General features: G+C 44.7%; 1 protein-coding gene across 1 annotated transcript in view; it reads right to left on the bottom strand.

Annotated features, from left to right (window-relative positions):
* Nucleotides 1–21,314, bottom strand: part of LOC139280760 (synapsin-3-like) — a 291,283-nt gene that overhangs the window by 113,598 nt on the left and 156,371 nt on the right. Inside the window, exon 5 of the mRNA XM_070900435.1 lies at nucleotides 6,789–6,945. Coding sequence (XP_070756536.1) covers nucleotides 6,789–6,945 — 157 coding nt within the window. The remainder of the gene's footprint in view (nucleotides 1–6,788; nucleotides 6,946–21,314) is intronic.

Here is a 21,314-nt window from a genome sequence, read left to right on the forward strand (position 1 = left end):
GCCGTGGCCGCCATGTTTTTATTTTTGCCGGCTGACTTCCCGATCGGCTGGCCAATTACAGCTCCAGGTTCACCGGGCCGCCAACAGGCAGCCTGGCACCCCCTCGAGTGCCGGGCCGCTGGCCCAGCCGAAACCCTCCCTGGTGGCCCAGTGGCGGAACCTGCAGTATCACTGATTCTCTCCCCTTTAAATGAAGGGAGAGAAGTAGAGACGCATACGCGCAGTGGTGTCACCACCTCTCTGCCGCTCACCAGGACTTACTGCCGCAATTCTGCCCCCATTGTGACGGACTTCCGGTCCAATGCGAAAAAAAGTTCAAAGTGCAGAAAATTGATCGGAAGGCCGCTTCACCACACCCGACGGTAAAAACCGGTTAAAAATCACAACTTTCTGGCGTACCTGAATTTCGGCCCCTATGTATGGTCTAACCAAGGTTCAACACAGATTTAGCAGAACTTACCTCTTTTTCAATTCTATTCCTCTCGAAATAAACCCTAGTGCTTGGTTTGCTTTTTTCTGGCCTTACTAACTTGTGTCGCAATGTTTCGTGATTTGTGTATTTGTACTCCAATATCCCTTTGTTCCTCTACCCCACCCAGACTCGTACCCTCCAAGTAATAAGTGACCTCCCTATTCTTGCTATCAAAATGTAATACCTCACATTTATCTGCGTTTTGAACTTAATTTGCCAATATGTCCAGCCTGCAAGTTTATTAATGTTTTCCTGTAATTTGTTGTAGTTCTCCTCAGTATCCACTCTCCCCTCGCCCAACACACAATTTGGTGCCATCTGCAAATTTAGAAATTGTGTTTTTGATTCCAAAGTCTAAATCATTAATATAAATTGTGAACAACAGTGGTCCCAGCACTGATACTTGTGGAACACCACTACCCACCTTCTGTCACTGTGAATAGCTACCCTTTACCCCTAATCTCTGCTTTCTGTCTTGAAGCCAGCTAGCTATCCATTCTGCTACTTGTCCCCTGATTCCACATTCTCTAACCTTGTTCATCAGTCTATTATGGGGTACCTTTTCGAAGGCCTTTTGAAAATCTAGATAAATAATATCTACTGCATTACTATTGTCTACTCTCTCTGTTATCTCTTCAAAGAATTCAATGAGGTTGGTCAAGCAAGACTCACCCTTCTAAATCCATGCTGACTATTCATTGCTATATTTTTGGTTTCTAAATGTTCCTCTATTTTCTCCTTTAGTAGGGATTCCAGTATGTTTCCTACCACCGATATTAAGCTGGCTAGTCTATAATTCCCTGGACATGTTCCATCCCCGTTCTTAAAAATAGGCATTATGTTAGCTATCCACCAAGTTTTTTCTAACAAATTATTAAATATGTGTAATAATGCCTCTGCTATCTCTTCCCTAGATTCATTTAAAATGCGTGGATGCCATCGATCTGGACCAGGGATTTTATCCTCTTTGAGTTTGATTAGTTTATTTAATATATCCCCTCTTTTTATTTTAAATGCACTTATCTCATTTCTAATCTCATCATCCAATGTTGTGTCTACCTGTTCTATCTCCCTGGTAAATACTGATGCAAAATTATTATTTAATATTTTTGCTACCTCTCTATCATTACCTGTGGTATTATCCTGTCTATCCCTTAATGTCCTTATTCCCATCCCAACCTTCCTTTCTTATTGATGTGTCTGTAAAATGTTTTACTATTTTGTTTTATGCTCCTTGATAATTTAATTTCATAGTTCCTCTTTGCCTTCCTACTTGTTTTTTTGACTTCTCTTCTAATCTCTTCATATTCTCCCTTATCATGCTCTCTCCTGCCATCTATGTACTTAATGTATGCCTTTTTCCTTAACCTCAATTGTTCCCTTACGGCTTTATTCATGCATGGAATCTCATTAGTGTTTAGTATGTTCTTTTTAGCTGAATATATTGTTCCTGTACTCTGTTGAGTACCCTTTTAAATGTTTCCCATTGCTGTTCTACATCGTTGTTTGCCAATATTGTTGCCCATTTTATTTTACAAAGTTCTATTATCAGCCCCTCAAAATCAGCTTTTCTCCAATCTGTTGCCCTGGTTTTCATCATCCATAGGTCAAAAGAGTATTATATTATGGTCACTATTGCCTACATGTTCCCCTACTTTTACTTCTCTTATCTGCTCTGGTTCATTTTCCATTACTAGATCCAATAACGAATCCTCCCTTGTTGGGCTTTTTACAATTGGGTTAGAAAGAAGTCCTGCACACATTGTAGGAACTCTATTCCCCTTATCCCCTTTACCTACCTTTTCAATCCAATTAATATCAGGGTAATCCATGATTATTATTCTATGTTTTTTACTAATTTCCCTAATTTGTCTGCATATTTCTTCCTCCACCTCCCTTCCACTATTAGGTGGTCTGTAGACTACGCCTATTAGTGAGATTTATCCTTTGTTATCTTTTATCTCTATCCATATATATTCTATTTTTGTCTTGCTGAAAGCTGTGTCGCTTTTTTCTACTGTCATTATGTTATCCCTAATAAGTACAGCTGCTCCACCTCCCCTTTCCCCCCCTCTATCTTTTCTAAATAGGTTATACACTGCAATGTTTAATTCCCAGTCCTGATTTTTCTGTAGCCATGTCTCAGTAATCCCTACTATGTCTGGTTCCTCACAATGCATGATTGCCTTCAGTTCCCCTGTTTTATTACAGACACTGTGTGCATTGCTGTACAGATTTACTATACAGATTAACTCATTTTTAAACGATTTCCTCTCACTTTATGTATAACCATCTTTTTAGACTCTTGTTCTATAACTCTATTTATTCCCTTGCCATCAATGTCCTTCCTTACTCTATTTTCCTGTTTTGTTTATGTTTAGGCTGGTTACATTTCTTATAGATCCCTCCCCCCATCTTACTAGTTTAAAGCCTTTGCCACCTCCCTATTTACCCTTAAAGAATACACCAGGCTTCCTGGTCTCAACTTAAAGCAGGATAATTTCTGATTATTCTCTCCTGTACTCCAACCTGCTCACAGCCTTTTGTTTCCTAACTGTCTCACAGCATTCTGTTTCAAAATCTTCTGTTTGACTATGTATCTCTAACCTGTATCAATTGTTGTTCACATACAATATAAAATATGTTCAACTATTTAAATCTGAGATAATTTTTCTAAAAAAACAGGGCATCATATTGAAAAGAGTTTTACAGCATGTTACATGTGACAAAGGAAGATTTCAACAATGACAAATTTAAAAATGAAAAGTTTATATTATGTAATACATTCTGAATAGTGACAGAAACTTTTTTTTTAAATTTCTTACACTGGGAAATCAAAAGTAACTGTTCATATAATCAGATTTTTTTAATGTATTAGCAATATTTGTGTATCAATCTGCAATTTATAAGGAAAAAATATTTTCAAGGAGCTAATTTAAAAAATTTCTCACTTCACTGTCTCTAGGAAGATCTCACACAAACCTCTTTCTAAATTTTTTCATTGAAGATGTGCGTCCCTGCCCCATCGCCACAGCCCTTCCCTTGCAAGAGCACAAGGTCACCGTGAACCATGCTGAGAAAAGCTGCTAGTTACTGTTAATAATTGCGAGTTGTTAATGGTGAACATACCTGTTATAAACCAAAATCAGAACAAGCCTATCCCAGTTCAATACACCTTTCTGGCTCTGTCCAAATTCTGGATTGTCAAAAAAAAAGACTTAAAATACCCTTAACATAACAAGCAGCATATCTGCTTGATGTAACTAGACATTAGTATTATGCTTTCAAGATTCAATGCTTTTTTTTCATAACTAAGGACTAGTATTGGCAATGAAAAGATTCAATAGTGCTCTAAAACATTATTGTCTCAATAAGAATATTGACAGCTGAACCCAGGATGAGAAGGGGAAATCGGCTTTGTCCAAGGGAGTCAGGCTGCAGGGCCGTACCAGTTGTTCAGCAGCTGCTCTTCTGGTGGGAATTATACAGAAAAAATAAAAAAGAATCAATTCACTCCCATCTTGTGCTCAAGATCTTGCATTTCTGTATCAGCTCCTGTACACGTGCATTACACACTGGCTAAAACAAAACAACTCACTGCTCTCTAGCAAACACAAGAGAAGGTCTTTTTGACATTAATAAATGAGAGTGAATCTGTGCAATGCAACTTGTTCAAAGATGTTGATTTTAACCCAACCCATCCAGTGGGAACAGGGTGGGAGAGAGGATAAAATCGGTGTAACATTCCCACTGGAATCTTGCCGGCCACTATTTATATTCTACAGCTAACTGAAGTCGCAAACACACTCGCCAGAAAGAGGCGAGTGCCTCATGAATAAATTCAAATAGGAGTCTGATGATGTCCCTTGAATCTCGATTTTAATGGGACAGAATTCCAGGCTCGCGACAAACCCGCTGAGTAAACTTAGCCAGATTGGCTTCACGAACTGACTGACCATGAAAGAAGCTGAATTTAAATGCATACTCAACTGCAGGCACTCAGGTTATTCGGATCAGTGTGTCATGGTGAGTAGTATATTTACAAGACAGCTCTAAGTTTCCAGTTTGCTTCTTTCTTATTCCCCCCGCTCCCCAATTACATATCCTGGTTAAGCACTTATTGCCGATCAAGGGAGCTGTATTTGCTTCACTCCTTTAGATGTACAAAGAGTTGGAGGAAGAAGAGCAGCAGCAGAAACACCAGGACAAGCAACATTCTGACATTAGAATACAGCAATTTTATTTGGGGGGGGGGGGGGGTGGGAGGGGGGCAGGGGCAGGTAACTGCTCGTAGAAAACCTCCCCTAGCTCACAGGGCCCAGTGCTACTCTCTAGGATATCTCTCGGAGGAGCAGTGCAGGAAGAGGCTGCGTTTCACCAGGCAGGCTGTCGCTGATCTATGTGGCCTGTTGCAGCGGGACCTGCTGTCTACTAGACCAGGGGGTCATGCTTTGCCAGTGGCTGTCAAAGTCCATCGCCACCCTTAACGTGTTCACCACAGGCACCATCCAGGCTACTACAGGAGACATCACCCACATCTCCCAGTCTGCAGTGCACAGGTGCATCAAACAAGTGCCCACCTTGCCAGAGCACAACACTACTTTACCTTTGCGATGATGCCAACAGCAATGAGAGACCTCTGGCATTTGCAGCAGTGGCCCGTTTCCCTCATGTCCAGGGCATAAGAGACTGCACTCCGTCCAGTGAGCTGTCTCCTGGGCTATCCCCATCACCAGTATCTGTTGCTGCTCCCCAGTGCTGGGTACATCACCATATGTAAACACCTCTAAATCATTCTCTAACAGACAGGGTGCCAAACTCTGCTTAGGAGTGATGGGAGCTCATAACAGTGCTTCCTCAAAAAGATTCTCCTCCACTGAGGTGTCTTCTTCTGAGGGCTGTGGCTGTTAAAAAGGAAGTTGCGGAAAGAGAAAATGGAAAAGAGTTTGGATGGCATTAAGAGGCTAGACAGCAGCACATGGCAGGCATCATAATGCAGTATAGGTGTGTATTCAAGTTGCATGATTGTGCATTGTTCAAAGGTTCATGAATGGATGCAAATAATATTCAGGCACCCTGTTTAGATAAGCCTGCAGCCTTGAAATGTCCTATTCTGACAGCTCTGGATAGGCTACTGATTTCCAGCACTTGCTGCTCCAGTTCGAAGAGGTTGGTTATGTTGGCTGGTCTTCCCCCAATCTTGTGTTGTGCTCCGTCTTGACCTGCAAAGAGGAAGGAGTGCTAGTGAGCATCTCGTACAATGGAGTATAGATGTGTGGAGCTTCTGCTTGGTGTAAAAATGCTTAGAAAGAGAAGATTCCAAAGTAATCAGGATGGGGAGGTGTTGAATGGAAAGCGTATGTCTGGATTGTGAAGTGAAGAAGGAGCCCTGAGAGAAATTGGTGATTGTGCAAAGGCTAGCAAGTGAGAGGAGAATGGTGCCAGTGGCAACTGTGAAGGGAACAAGGAATGGGTGAGTGTGTGTTTGTAATGAGAATGAGAAATGGTATAGTATGGCCTTGTGCTGAGTGGTGAAGGATGTGATGGAGGGGAGGGGGTGGTTTAGTGATGGGGTGGAGGAAAAGGACTGTTGCCATGTGTTGTTGAAAGAGATGGAGAAATAAAGAGCTATACTCACCCTTGTTACTCGAGAGATCATTGAATCGCTTCATGCACTGTATCCTGGTCCTTGAGGATGATGCTCTGGAGCTGACAATTTCAGTAATCTCTCTCTGTGCCTGGTTGAATTGGTGTTTTGGGATCCTTCTCCCGTTGACTGAAAAGAATATTTGCCTCCTAGCCCTGACCTCTTCCAGCAGGACCTGCAGGGAGGCTTCAGAGAACCTGGGGTCCTGTCTGCGGCTCATCCTGAAGCTGTTCCTTCCTAGAAATCAGGCAAAAGGTAATGCAACCTCGCTTTAAGAGGTGCATTGCCGCTTTAAATAGACCTTTGGCTGACCCGCCGGAAATTGCGCTGACAAAGTGGCCAGGTTTTCCCAGCGTGTCCGCAATTCGGATGGGAAAAACACCCATGAAATTTGAATGAGGCCCAGAAGTTAAAATATGTTTAAACTTCTAATGGGCATGTTTTCAGGGGCAACGGTTGAGTTTCGAACTCACTCCATTAAACACACACCCAAAACCCACCCGGAATTAAAATCAGGGTCAAAGTTTTAACTAACTTGTGGAGGATGAACCCGCAGTCCAAAGTCACTGAAGTGGACATATCAAAAAGTGGTCTAGAATGCAGCTGTTAAATGGTTCATAGTATAGGCACACATACCACCGCACACCAGAGCTAAGCAGCCAAACTCACCATCCAGGGCTTGTTGCAGAAGCTGTAGACAGATTGGAGAGAATTGAGCGAAAGCACTCTGCCGTACTGCAAGCCGATGACGAGGTTGCGGTAGTCCTCTCCATGGGCCATGTTATACACATGCTGGCGAATGACAACAAAGTCTGGTTTGAATGATCTGCAACAAGATCAGAAAGAAGCTTGATCAGTGAAATTCACAAATAGAAGTTTGTCTTAGAAATAAACACACTTCTATTTTTGACAGGAAGAAAGTTATGCAGAAATGACAAAATAATGCTCCGAATGCTTTGCAGGAAGAAGTCATGTCTCCACAAAAGCTTTAGAGGAGCAGATAACTGAGGGGACTAACAGGAGGGCAACAATATTAGGGGTCAGGTGATGTCTTCTTCAGCAGCACCTCCCAAACTCACGACTTCTACCACCTAGAAGAACAAGGGCAGCAGGTGCATGGGAACACCATCACCTGCAAGTTCCTCTCCAAGTTACACATCATCCTGATTTGGAAGTATATTGCTGTTCCTTCATTGTCACTCGGTCAACATCCTGGAACTCCCTCCATAACAGCACTGTGGGAGTACCTTCACCACATGGACTGCAGCAGTCCAAGAAGTGGCTCATCACCACCTTCTCAAGGACGATTAAAGATGGCCAATAAATGCTGGCCAGCGACGTCCGCATCCCAGGAACAAATGTTTTAAAATGTTGTGAACCACAAAGGCAAAATCAGGTTATTCTCATCCCAAAACTGGTTTATAGTCATCAATTTCCTCCTGATCATGTGCTGTTATATACTATGTAGGATTAAAGAGGGATTGCTAGTTAAAGCACATATAATTGGAGACAGTCTCATGACACGTGTAAGAAACAGGTCGGGAGGTGGGAGGCAGAGATTTGGCAATAAAGGGACATTTCTGGATTGGTAAGCAGTGACAAGTGTTGTCTCTCAGGGATTGGTGCTGGAACTATATCGCTTGGATTTGGCAATGGAAGGAAGTATATCCAAGATGCAGATGCAGAATTAATTGAAGTGTTTAGTTGGCATGTAAGGGCATTCCTCTGAAGTAAGAATATTAAAAGGAAAGCTGAGTAAAACATTAGGGCTGAAGAACAGGCTAGGGTGTGTGGACCAAATAAGGGATTGCTAAGGTTCAGCCCAAGCTGATCAGAGAGAGCCAGCATGGATTTGCGAAAGGCAGGTCATAGCTGACAAACCTGATTGAATTTTTAGAAGAGGTGACTATAGTAGTGGACAGTGGAATGTTTATGAATGTTAATTTTATGGACTTCCAGAAGACATTCGATTAAATCCCTCATAAGAAATTGTTAAATAATGTTGAAGCCCATGGAATTGAAGGCAAATTATTGACCTGGTTAGTAAATTGGTTGAGCAGCAGGATATTGGGCAGGTACTCTACTTGGCAGGATGTGACTAGTGGTGTTCCACGGGGATCTGTGTTGGGGCCTCAACTATTCAGTTTTTATTAACTACTTAGATGATGGCATAGAAAGCCACATAGACAAATCTGCAGTTGATACAAAGATAGACAACAGTGTAAATGAAAGCATAAAATTACAAAGAGATATTATTAGATTAAGTGAATGGGCAAAACGATGGCAAATGGATTTCAATGTAGGCAAAGGTGAGGTCATCCACTTTGGACCTAAAACTGATAGAACAGGATACTTTCTAAATGGTAAAAAACTAAAAACAGTGGAAGCCCAAAGAGACTCAGGGGTTCAGGTACATAGATCATTAAAATGTAATGAACAGGTACAACAAATAATCAACGAGGTCAATGGAGTGCTGGCCTTTATATCTAGGGGACTAGAATACAAGGGGGTAGAAGTTATGCTACAGCTATACAAGACCCTGGTTAGACCATACCTGGAGTACTATGAGCAGTTTTGGGCTCCACACCTTAGGAAGGATATATTGGCCCTGGAGGGAGGTTTACCAGAATGACACTCAGACTCCAGGGGTTAAATTACGAGGAGAGATTACACAAATTAGGGTTGTATTCCCTAGAGTTTAGAAGGTTATGGAGTGCTTTGATCAAAATTGTCACGATATTAAAGACAACAGATAGGATAGATAGAGAGAAACTATTTCTGCTGGTTGGAAAGTCTAAGATTAGTGGGCATAGTCTAAAAATTAGAACCAGACCTTACAGGAGTGAAATTAGGAAACACTTCTATACACAAAGGGTGGTAGAAGTTTGGAACACTCTTCCGCAAATGGCAATTGATGCTAGATCATGGATTTTGGTCGCAGATCAGCCATGATCTCATTGAATGGCGGAACAGGCATGAGGGGCTAAATGGCCTACTCCTGTTCATATGTTCCTGTAAGACAAGGCAGGCAATTGCAATTAAAAATATATAGCTGCCATGTCTAACAAAAATAGCAAAGCGGGCTCGATCAGCTGAATGACCTACTCCTGTTCCTGTATTTTTTGGAATGCATGTATGTTTCTAATACTTCTGGTCTTCCCTTTTAACTTCCCTTTCATGCCATCGAACTGCTGGTCACAATGCTATCAGCACTCATGATTATCAATGTGTGTCCCAGTGAAGCATCCAAGTGAAAGGCTCAGCACTGAAGTGAAATCGGAGTCAAGTTCTTCAGGCCTACCACAGGAATCTTGCTTGGGGGCTGCACAGGGAACTCCCTTTAAAAATTACAAATATTGCCAGAGCTGTGGTTACAGGCCATCTAGGAGCTGATGTTCAATATAGACTTCTACAACATCATGTCATTCCGCTCCAGTGAAGTTATGGCGAGGCACAGTAGGTTAAGAACACTGGAGTGGAACCAGACAGCAGTGAATTCCTTTCTTTTAAATAAAAATATTGCCCCCAAAATCCCTGGGCCTGAGAGAATGGAACCAGGAATGACATCAAGTGCGGCGTAGCATCTGGAACAGAACCCAATTCTACAAGGTCTCAGCCCTTGTTTTAACACCCTGAAATTCCAATAGCAAGGAGCAGGCACTTTGTGTCTCCTTCCATCCCAACATCATCAAAAGAGGCAGGACTGGTGGGATGATGTCCCCCACCAGACATTCCAGCTGTGTTGTCTTTACTGCAGCCAACTTAAAGTCCATCTGCAAGAAGCTGGAGTTGGGGCCGAATGCTGGTTTCTTAACAGCAATCAATCAGAGCACAATCGACTATTGTTAGGAAAACAGCTCCACCGAGTCTGCAAGAATTTAAAAAAAAAAAGAGCTCTTCAGCGAAAACAACCAGCTCTCCCACCAATGCAGTGGCAAGACGCGGCTATGGCACTCCTGACCTCCCCATGAGGTAGATGCCGAGAGAGTGCCATAAATGGTGTGGGTCCCTTTTATGTCAATGGCCCAATCCCTGGGATTTGCACAGGGTCAATCAAAAGCCAGACTGGCAGCTGGAAGTTCAGCACACCACAGTTCTAGTGGTGGGCTGGGTCTCCATGAGTTTCAGGAGCATTATTTCTACATTTCTAACTTCTCTCCTATCAACCCTCATACTCTCGGAACTCATCTTCTCCATGAAACCCACCTCTTGCTCTCTTGACCCTATTCCCACTAAACTGCAAATCACTGAACTTCTCTTCCCGGTCCTTACATTACCTGATATTGTAACTGGTTCCCTCTCCTCAGGTACTGTCACCCTCAAATCTGCTATCATCATTCCTCCCCTCAAAACCACTCTCGATCCCTGTCCTTGCAAACTTGCGGACCATAAGTTTAAGACAGAAATAGACAGTTTCTTAAACGATAAGGGGATAAGGGGTTATGGGGTGCGGGCGGGGAAGTGGAGCCGAGTCCATGGTCAGATCAGCCATGATCTTATTGAATGGCGGAGCAGGCTCGAGGGGCCGTATGGCCTACTCCTGTTCTTATGTTCTTATCTCCATCCTCCCTTTTATCTCCGCAGTCTTTGAATGTATTGTCGCCTCCCAAATCCATGCCCATTTTTCTCGTGACTCCATATGTACATAAGAATCTCTTCACTCAGCTCCCTGCCACAAGTCAGAAATTACATCCTCTGTGACTGTAACCATGGTGCACTAACCCACTGCGTCCTTTTTGATCTCTCTGCAGTCTTTGACACATCAACATCTCAGCTGAGTGAGACTGCCCTCGCTTGATGCCACTTTTACCGATCCAATCTTTACCAGAGCATCTTCAGCAATGGCTTTTCTTCCTGCCACCAAGCCATTGTCTCTGAAGTCCCTCCAGTATCTATCCTCACCCTCCTCCTCTTCATCATCTACATTATCTCTGAAGTCCCTCCAGTATCTATCCTTGCCCCCCGCCTCACCTCCCCACCCTTCATCATCTACATGCTGCCCTACAGCGACATCATCCAAAAACCTGCAGAAGTCTGTAGTGAGCCTAACACTTCTGATCAGACAGTCTGAGAGGATCAGATTTCAAGGCCAAGGAGGCCACAAAACTGGTGCTCTCTTCCTTTTGCAACCTTTTAATTGTAGTGCAGGCCGTGTGCCTTATGGATGTTGTTCTCCAGCAGCAACTAGAGGCTCTGCAGATGATGGCAAGTTCCTCAGCTGCAGGCCTCTCATGCTACAGCTGCACATCTATTTCTGCCCCTGTTTCCCAGTACAAGGCCCTGCCAGTGGATGAGTCTGCACTAGATCACAGCCCAGCCCACCATACTGGGGGTTGTGAGGCCTGGGCAGGCAGAGCTACTTCAGGTGCCCTCCTCTCAAGCACCCACACAAGGGAGAGGCCAGGAAAATTAGCTGCGTACCTTCCATCCCATGTGAATTTCATCCAAAAGTAAAAGAAATCAAATGTGTATCTCACAGCTGTGTCAGGCTGTCAAACAGTGAGGATGCTTGCTAGTTCAGGGTAAGTCTCCGGTCTTCTCTGAAGTTAAAGCATGGAATATAGCAAAATAAAAGGTGACTTCCATTGCAGAAATAACTTTTGCAACCTAACACAAGGGTTTCCTGAACTTCTTTCAGATGTGACACAATATTTGAATAAATTACCAAGCACTTTAATTTGATCGATTTCAGGGCAAAACCAACCATTTGTGGCAGTTAAGTTCCACTTGCTTTGAAATCATGCTTGCACATGAATAATTCCTTTTGTATACCAGAAGAAATGCGTATTTTCTGCAACCTGGGAAAATCAAGCTAGCTGGAACCAAAATTAAGGTGACCAATCACATCTCAAAAATAGGTATTAGAGCAGAGATGTTCCGATTGGAGTTATTTAATGCTAGCAGCAGCCGATTACTACTGGTGTTAAAATAATCCTAATTGAAAATTACAAGCTTAAAAATACATACTGAGCGAGTGTTGTACTCATGGAATGCCAGCTTTCAGATGAGACGTTAAATCGAGGCCCCGTCTGCTCTCTCATGTGGATGTAAAAGATCCCGTGGCACTATTTGAAGAGGAGCAGTTGTACCAGTGTCTTGGCCAATATTCATCACTCAAACTGATTCCGTGATGTTGGTTATCAGATTATTATCGCATTGCTGTTTGTGGGACCTTACTGAACGCAAAATGTACTTCAGTGACTGTAAAGCGCTTTGGGGCATTCCTGTGGTCATGAAAGGAACTATAGAAATGCAAGTCCTTTAGTGAGGCGATCTGTATTAGGTGTGTGCTTCATCGAAGGGAGATAAGGGAGCTTTGCTGTCTACTATGAGGACCTGCAGTCACGCTCATCTGCCCGTACTGCTACTCTCTGTAGCTAAGGTGATCACCGCACTCAGCTTTTATGACACAGAATTATTTCAGGCTGCCATGGGGTATCTCTGTAATATCAGACAGGCTGCAGTACAGGGGTACATTTCTCTGGTGACTGGCACACATTACAGGAAAGCTGGGCATTCATCACCTTTAACATCACAGCAAGACAGCAGCGAGATAGGGCCATCTAGTTTCATGGGGTTACTGGCTTTCCTAAGGTGCAGGGTGCAATGAAGGTGTCCATGTTGCTTTGCAAGATCCAACAGAAAAGCCTCACAACTTCCTCAACAGGAAGGGCTTCCTCTCCCTGAAGGTACAGCTTGCGTGTGATAACAGACAAAGGGAACTGAGCGCTTCCATGGAGCACATGAGAGCACTATCAGGACCCATGTTACTTTGCTGAGTTTTAGTGCTCAATTGGTCTCCACCCTGCCCACAGATTCTGTTTACTGAATAATTGCAGCTCTTCAGGAGCACAGACTTCCGTGCCGCGGGGGAAGAACAGCTGCCACGCATCACATTTTGCAGCAATTACACGGCGCATAAATGCCACGATTGAACTTTTGCCAATTGATGATTCTGACGCCGTTTCAATTCCAAAGTTTTGACACCATTTACCAAACAAAAAGGTTTGCCGAACACTATGAAAATGATGCCCACTAACTCTTGAATTGAATCATCTATAGTACAGTTTATGCAGCCACTTTTCCCTAATCTCCAGCTACGCCAATTAAACCTAATAAAACTGAAACCATTAACATTTTGGAGCAGCTTCCATGACAATGGTTGAGATTGTCTTGGGGAATTACGCCATTGTATTAGTGCATCTACAGTGCAGGGACACTTGAGTGATGCTAAAGAAAGAGGAAATTGTGGAGTAAGCGAATTACGCCATTAATTATGCCACTCTATACTTACCTGCAACTTCTGCGCCATTCTGTCATTACACTCACTGTAGGTAATTATCATAACTCCGCCTCCATTAAAATCAACAGCGATCGCAAATTTCTTGCCTTTATACCAGTTTCCATAACCATGTAGATTGAAAAATAATGGCGCTGGTGGCCTGGCAACAGTGCGCTTGACTTTAAATGCATTCTCTGATTGCAATTAAATGATGTACTAATCTATTTGCTGATCAGGACTTGTTAAAAGGTAGGTTCCTAAACCACTGCAGTGTCATGTCAATAAAACAATACTTTTCTTTTTTAAACAACGTTTCTCTTTTCAGCATTTATTGTTGTTTAGCTAAAAAGTCCCTGAAGAATAAATAAATGCTTTCACACTTCAAACACCAATGGTAAGGAGGGACATTAGCGTGGATGATGTGGAATCTATATGGGTAGAGCTGCGAAACACCAAAGGACAGAAAACGTTAGTGGGAGTTGTGTACAGACCACCAAACAGTAGTAGGTAGGTTGGGGATGGCATCAAACAGGAAATTAGGGATGCGTGCAATAAGGGTACAGCAGTTATCATGGGTGACTTTAATCTACATATAAATTGGGCTAACCAAACTGGTAACAGTACTGTGGAGGAGGATTTCCTGGAGAGCATAAGGGATGGTTTTCTATACCAATATGTCGAAGAACCAACTGGAGAGCAGGCCATCCTAGACTGGGTCTTGTATAATGAGAGGGGATTAATTAGCAATCTGGTTGTGCGAGGCCCCTTAGGAAAGAGTGACCATAATATGGTAGAACTCTTCATTAAGATGGAGAGTGGCACAGTTAATTCAGGGACTAGGGTCCTGAATTTAAAAGAAAGGTAACTTCAATGGTATGAGACGTGAATTGGCTAGGATAGACTGGCGAATGATACTTAAAGGGCTGACGGTGGATAGGCAATGGCAGACATTTAAAGATCACATGGATAAACTACAACAAATGTACATCCCTGTCTGGCGTAAAAATAAAAAGGGGAAGGTGGCTCAACCATGGCTAACAAGGGAAATTAGGGATAGTGTTAAAACCAAGGAAGAGGCATATAAATTGGGCAGAAAAAGCAGCAAACCTGAGGACTGGGAGAAATTTAGAATCCAGCAGAAGAGGACTAATGGTTTCATTAGGAGGGGGGAAATAGATTACGAGAGTAAGCTTGCAGGGAACATAAAAAATGACTGCAAAAGCTTCAATAGATATGTGAAGAGAAAAGGATTAGTGAAGACTAATGTAGGTCCCTTGCAGTCAGAATCAGGTGAATTCATAATGGGGAACAAGGAAATGGCAGACCAATTGAACACATACTTTGGTTCTGTCTTCACTCAGGAAGACACAAATAATCTCCCGAAAATAATAGTGAACCGAGGATCTAGCGAGAATGAGGAACTGAAGGAAATCCTTATTAGTCAGGAAATTGTGTTAGGGAAATTGATTGGATTGAAGGCCGATAAATCCCCAGGGCCTGATCGTCTGCATCCCAGAGTACTTAAGGAAGTGGCCCTAGAAATAGTGGATGCATTGATGATCATTTTCCAACGTTCTATAGACTCTGGATCAGTTCCTATGGATTGGTGGATAGCTAATGTAACCGTACTTTTTTTTTTAAAAAGAGGGAGAGAGACAACAGAAAATTATAGACCGGTTAGCCTGACATCGGTAGTGGGGAAAATTTTGGAAATTATTAAAGGTGTAATTGTTGTGTATCTGTAAAGCATGCACTCCCATGTTCCGCCACCAGGGAGCGCATCCCCTGAAGTCCCAAGGGATCCCAGCATCCCTTGGGAGCACTGTATATAAGCCAGCCCCTAAGGCCTGTTACTCACTCTGGAGTGTCTTAATAAAGACCGAGGTCACTGTTACTTTAACCTCCCTGTGTGCAGTCTCATCTGTGTTAGGAATATAACAACTGGCGACGAGTATACAAATCCAACGCAAAGATGCAGCAAACTGTGGGCATCCTGGAGAAGTTCTCGCAGGGTGAGGACTGGGAAGCCTATGTCGAACGGTTAGACCAGTACTTTGTAGCCAACGAGCTGGACGGAGAAGGAAGCGCTGCAAAAAAGGAGAGCGGTCCTCCTCATGGTCTGTGAGGCACCGATCTACAGCCTCGAAGAATCTTCTGGCTCCGGTGAAACCCACAGATAAGTCGTATGAGGAGCTGTGTACACTGGTGCGGGAGCCTCTTAGCCCGAGGGAGAGCATGCTGATGGCGAGGTATCGGTTCTATACGTACCAGCGATCTGAAGGTCAGTAAGTGGCGAGCTACGTCGCCGAGCTAAGGTGACTTGCAGGACAATGTGAGCTTGATGGCTACCTGGAGCAAATGCTCAGAGACTTTTTTGTACTGGGCATTGGCCACGAGACCATCCTACGAAAACTTTTGACTGTAGAGACACCGACCCTCAGTAAGGCCATTGCGATAAGCACAGGCATTTATATCCACTAGTGATAACACCAAACAAATCTCTCAGCACACAAGTGCTAGCAATGTTCATAAATTAACTGGAACTGTGTTTGCGAGCAGAAATGTACAGGGCAGAAACCACGAGTCTGCAACTGCTAGCAGGCCTCAGCTGACCCAGATGACTCAAGAGTCCGCAACAAAGGATGGTGCAAGGTTATTCACATCTTATTGACGTTGTGGAGGCTTCCATTCAGCCTATTCATGCCACTTCAAAGGGTATGTTTGCAAGAGCTATGGAACAATGGAGCATCTCCAACAAAACCTGCTAGCCACCACATGGCAGAGGAAGATTGGTCCATGGTGGACCAAAGCAATTTCAAGCCTCAGAGAGAGAAGGCAGATGCTGAAGTACACGGGGTGCACACATTTTCAACGAAATGTCCACCTATAATGCTAAACGTAAAATTGAATGGCTTACCCGTAGCCATGGAACTGGACACTGGCGCTAGCCAATCCATCATGAGTAAAAAGATGTTTGAGCCCCATCCACACCAAAGAGCTTATCTGGGCAGCGCCATGGTCAAGGTCACCTATGAGGGCACGGTGCACGAACTGCCACTCTGGATTGTCCCGGGCGATGGCCCCACACTGCTTGGAAGGAGCTGGCTGGGCAAAATCTGCTGGAACTAGGATGACATCTGAGCGCTATCACATGTCGATGAGGCCTCATGTACCCAGGTACTTAACAAATTTCCTTCCCTTTTTGAGCCAGGCATTGGAAACTTTTCCGGGGTGAGGGTGCGGATTCACTTGGTCCCAGAGGCACGACCCATTCACCACAAGGCGCGAGCAGTACCTCACATGATGAGGGAGAGAGTGGAAATCGAGCTGGACAGGCTGCAACCTGAGGGCATCGTCTCCCCAGTGGAATTCAGCGAGTGGGCCAGCCCGATTGTTCTAGTACTCAAAAGTGATGGCACGGTCAGGATTTGCGGCGATTATAAAGTAACTATTAATCATTTCTCGCTACGGGACCAATACCCGCTACCTAAGGCAGACGACCTATTTGCGACGTTGGCAGGAGGAAAGACGTTCACAGGAGGCAAGACGTTCACCAAGCTTGACCTGACTTCGGCCTACATGATGCAGGAGCTGGAGGAGTCTTCGAAGGGCCTCACCTGCATCAACACGCACAAGGGACTGTTCATCTACAACAGATGCCCGTTTGGAATTCGGTCGGCTGCAGCGATCTTCCAGAGAAACATGGAGCGTCTACTCAAGTCGGTACCACGCACGGTGGTTTTTCAGGATGACATATTGGTCATGGATCGGGACACCGTCGAGCACCTACAAAACCTGGAGGAGGTCCTTCAGTGACTGGATCACGTAGGGCTGCGGATGACGAGGTCGAAATGCGTCTTCATGGCAACAGGAGTGGAGTTTTTGGGGAGAAAGATCATGGCGGACGGCATTCGGCCCACAGATGCCAAGACAGAGGCTATCAGGAACGCTCCCAGGCCACAGAACGTCACAGAGCTGCGGTTGTTCCTGGGACTCCTGAACTATTTTGGCAACTTTCAACCGGGGTTAAGCACCTTCTGCATGTGTTATTGCGTAAAGGTGAAAACTGGGTATGGGGAAAAAAACAAGTAATTGCTTTTGAAAAATCCAGAAACATTTTATGCTCCAACAAGCTGTTTGTATTGTATAACCTGTGTAAAAGACTTGTGCTAGCATGTGATGCATCGTCGTACGGAGTCGGGTGTGTATTATAACAAGCTAACGTTGCGGGGAAGTTGCAACCTGTCGCCTATGCCTCCAGGAGCTTGTCTAAGACCGAGAGGACCGACAGCATGATTGAGAAAGAGACATTGGCGTGTGTGTTCGGGGTAAAGAAAATGCATCAGTACCTGTTTGGCCTTAAATTTGAGCTGGAAACCGATCACAAGCCCCTCATATCCCTGTTCGCTGAAAACAAGGGGATAAATACTAATGCCTCAGCCCGCATATAAAGGTGGGCACTCACGCTATCAGCGTATAACTATACCATCCGCCACAGGCCAGGCACCAAGAACTGTGCAGATGCTCTCAGTCGGCTACCATTGCCCACTATGGGAGTGGAAATGGCGCAGCCTGCAAACTTATTGATGGTGGCGCAGCCTGCAGACTTGTTGATGGTTATGGAAGCGTTTGAAAATGATAAATCACCTGTCACGGCCCGCCAGATTAGGACTTGGACCAGCCAAGATCCTCTGCTGTCCTTAGTAAAAAAACTGTGTACTGCATGGGAGCTGGGCCAGCATCCCCGTTGAAATGCAAGAGCCAATCAAGCCGTTCCAGCGGCGAAAGGACGAGCTGTCCATTCAGGCAGACTGCCTGTTGTAGGGTAACCGCGTAGTGCTACCCAAAAAGGGCAGGGAGACGTTCATCTCGGATCTCCACAGCATACACGTGGGTATAGTAATGATGAAAGCGATAGCCAGATCCCACGTGTGGTGGCCCGGTATCGATTCTGACTTAGAGTCCTTTGTACAGCAATGCCGCGTGTGCGCTCAGTTGAGCAACGCGCCCAGAGAGGCACCACTAAGTTTGTGGTCCTGGCCCTCCAGACCATGGTCGAGGATATATGTCAACTATGCGGGCCCGTTTCTCGGTAAAATGTTCCTGGTGGTAGTGGATGCTTCTTCAAAATGGATTGAATGTGAAATAATGTCAGGAAACACTGCCACCACCACCATTGAAAGCCTGAGGGCCATGTTTGCCACTCACGACCTGCCTGACATACTGGTCAGTGACAACGGGCCATGTTTCACCAGTGCCGAATTTAAAGAATTCGTGACTTGCAATGGGATCAAACATGTCACCTCGGCCCCGTTTAAACCAGCCTCCAATGGGCAGGCAGAGCGGGCAGTATAAACAATTGGAGCCTCAAACGCGTCACAGAAGGCTCACTCCAAACCCGCCTGTCCCGAGTACTGCTCAGCTACCGCACGAGACCCCACTCGCTCACAGGGGTGCCCCGGGCTGAGCTACTCATGAAAGGAACACTTAAAACCAGACTCTCGCTGGTTCACCCCAACCTGCATGATCAGGTAGAGAGCAGGTGGCAGCAACAAAATGTAAACAATGGTCGCACACTGTCACAGGAAATTGATCTGAATGATCCTGTGTATGTGCTAAACTATGGACATGGTCCCAAGTGGATCGCAGGCACGGTGATAGCTAAAGAAGGGAGTAGGGTGTTTGTAGTCAAACTAGACAATGGCCAAATTTGCAGAAAGCAACTGGACCAAACAAGGCTGCGGTTCACAGACTGCCCTGAACAACCCACAGCAGACACCACCTTTTTCGAGCCCACAACACACACCCAAAGGATCAACGACACCACGCCGGAACAGGAAATCGAACCCATCATGCCCAACAGCCCAGCAAGGCCAGGCTCACCCAGCAGCCCTGCAGGGCCAACAACACGCCAGCCCAGCAAGGGCACAGCCAACACAAAAGAACAGACAGTTGTACCGAGGCGGTCCACCAGGGAAAGAAAGGCTCCCGACGGCCTCACCTTGTAAATAGTTTTCACTTTGACTTCGGGGGTGGGGGAGTGATGTTGTGTATCTGTAAAGCATGTACTCCCATGTTCCGCCACCAGGGAGCGCTTCCCCGGAAGTCCCAAAGGATCCCAGCATCCCTTGGGAGCACTGTATAAAAGCCGGCCCCTAAGGCCTAAGGCCTGTTATTCAGTCTGGAGTGTCTTAATAAAGACTGAGGTTACTGTTACTTTAACCTCCCTGTCTGCAGTCTCATCTGTGTTAGGAATACAACAGTAATAGCAGCGCATTTGGAAAGCAGTGACAGGATCGGTCCAAGTCAGCATGGATTTATGAAAGGGAAATCATGCTTGACAAATCTTCTAGAATTTTTTGAGGATGTAACTGGTAGAGTGGACAAGGGAGAACCAGTGGATGTGGTGTATTTGGACTTTCAAAAGGCTTTTGATAAGGTCCCACACAAGAGATTAGTGTGCAAAATTAAAGCACATGGTATTGGGAGTAATGTACTGTCGTGAATAGAGAACTTGTTGGCAGACAGCAAGCAAAGAGTAGGGATAAATGGGTCCTTTTCAGAATGGCAGGCAGTGACTAGTGGGGTACAAGGTTCAGTGCTGGGACCCCAGCTATTTACAATGGACATTAATGATTTAGATGAAGGAATTGAATGTAATATCTCCAGGTTTGCAGATGACACTAAGTTGGGTGGCAGTGTGAGCTGTGAGGAGGATGCCAAGAGGCTGCAGGGTGACTTGGACAGGTTAAGTGAGTGGGCAAATGCATGGCAGATGCAGTATAATGAAGATAAATGTGAGGTTATCCACTTTTTTGTAAAAACAGGAAGGCAGAATATTATCTGAATGGTGACAGATTAGGAAAAGGGGAGGTGTAATAGTCCTGGGTGTCATGGTACATCAGTCATTGAAAGTTGGCATGTAGGTACAGCAAGCAGTAAAGGCGGCAAATTGCATGTTGGCCTTCATAGCGAGAGGATGTGAGTATAGGAGCAGGGAAGTCTTACTCTGCAGTTGTACAGGGCCTTGGTGAGGCCACACCTTGAATATTGTGTACAGTTTTGGTCTCTTAATCTGAGGAAGGACATTCTTGCTATTGAGGGAGTGCAGCTAAGGTTCACCAGACTGATTCCCGGGATGGCAGGACTGACAAATGACGAAAGACTGGATCCACTAGGCTTATATTCACTGGAATTTAGAATAATGAGAGGGGATCTCATCGAAACGGGATTGGACAGGCTAGATGCAGGAAGAATGTTCCCGATGTTGGGGAAGTCCAGAACCAAGGGTCACAGTCTAAGGAGTAAGCCATTTAGGACCGAGATGAGAAGAAACTTCTTCACTCAGAGAATTGTGAACCTGTGGAAGTCTCTACCACAGAAACTTGTTGAGGCCAGTTCGTTAGATATATTCAAAAGGGAGTTAGATGTGGCGCTTACGGCTAAAGGGATCAAGGGATATGGAGAGAAAACAGGAATGGGGTACTGACGTTGCATGATCAGCCCATATCATATTGAATGGTGGTGCAGACTCGAAGGGCTGAATCGCCTAGTCCTGCACCTATTTTCTATGTTTCTATGTTTCTTTCTATTCAGTACCTTGCCATTCTGGTTCCATTGGCTTCTCTCTCTCAGCATTTTCACAATAAGCAGACAGAAGCCCCACACATCTGCACTCCATTGTGTAAGACAATCACTAACACTCAACCTCTCTCTCCCTCTCTCTGCAGGACAAGACAGAGCACAGCATCATGGAGACACCAGAGGGAGGACCAGCCAACATAATAAACCTCTCTGAGCTGGAGCAGCAAGCATCGGAATTCAGTGGCCCCTCCAGAGCTGTCAGAATAGGACATTTCAAGGCCAGAGACATTTCTGAACAAGGTCACTGACTGACTATTACTAGCACCCTG

This window comes from Pristiophorus japonicus, chromosome 15 (assembly GCF_044704955.1).
Source record: "Pristiophorus japonicus isolate sPriJap1 chromosome 15, sPriJap1.hap1, whole genome shotgun sequence".
NCBI lineage: Eukaryota > Metazoa > Chordata > Chondrichthyes > Pristiophoridae > Pristiophorus > Pristiophorus japonicus.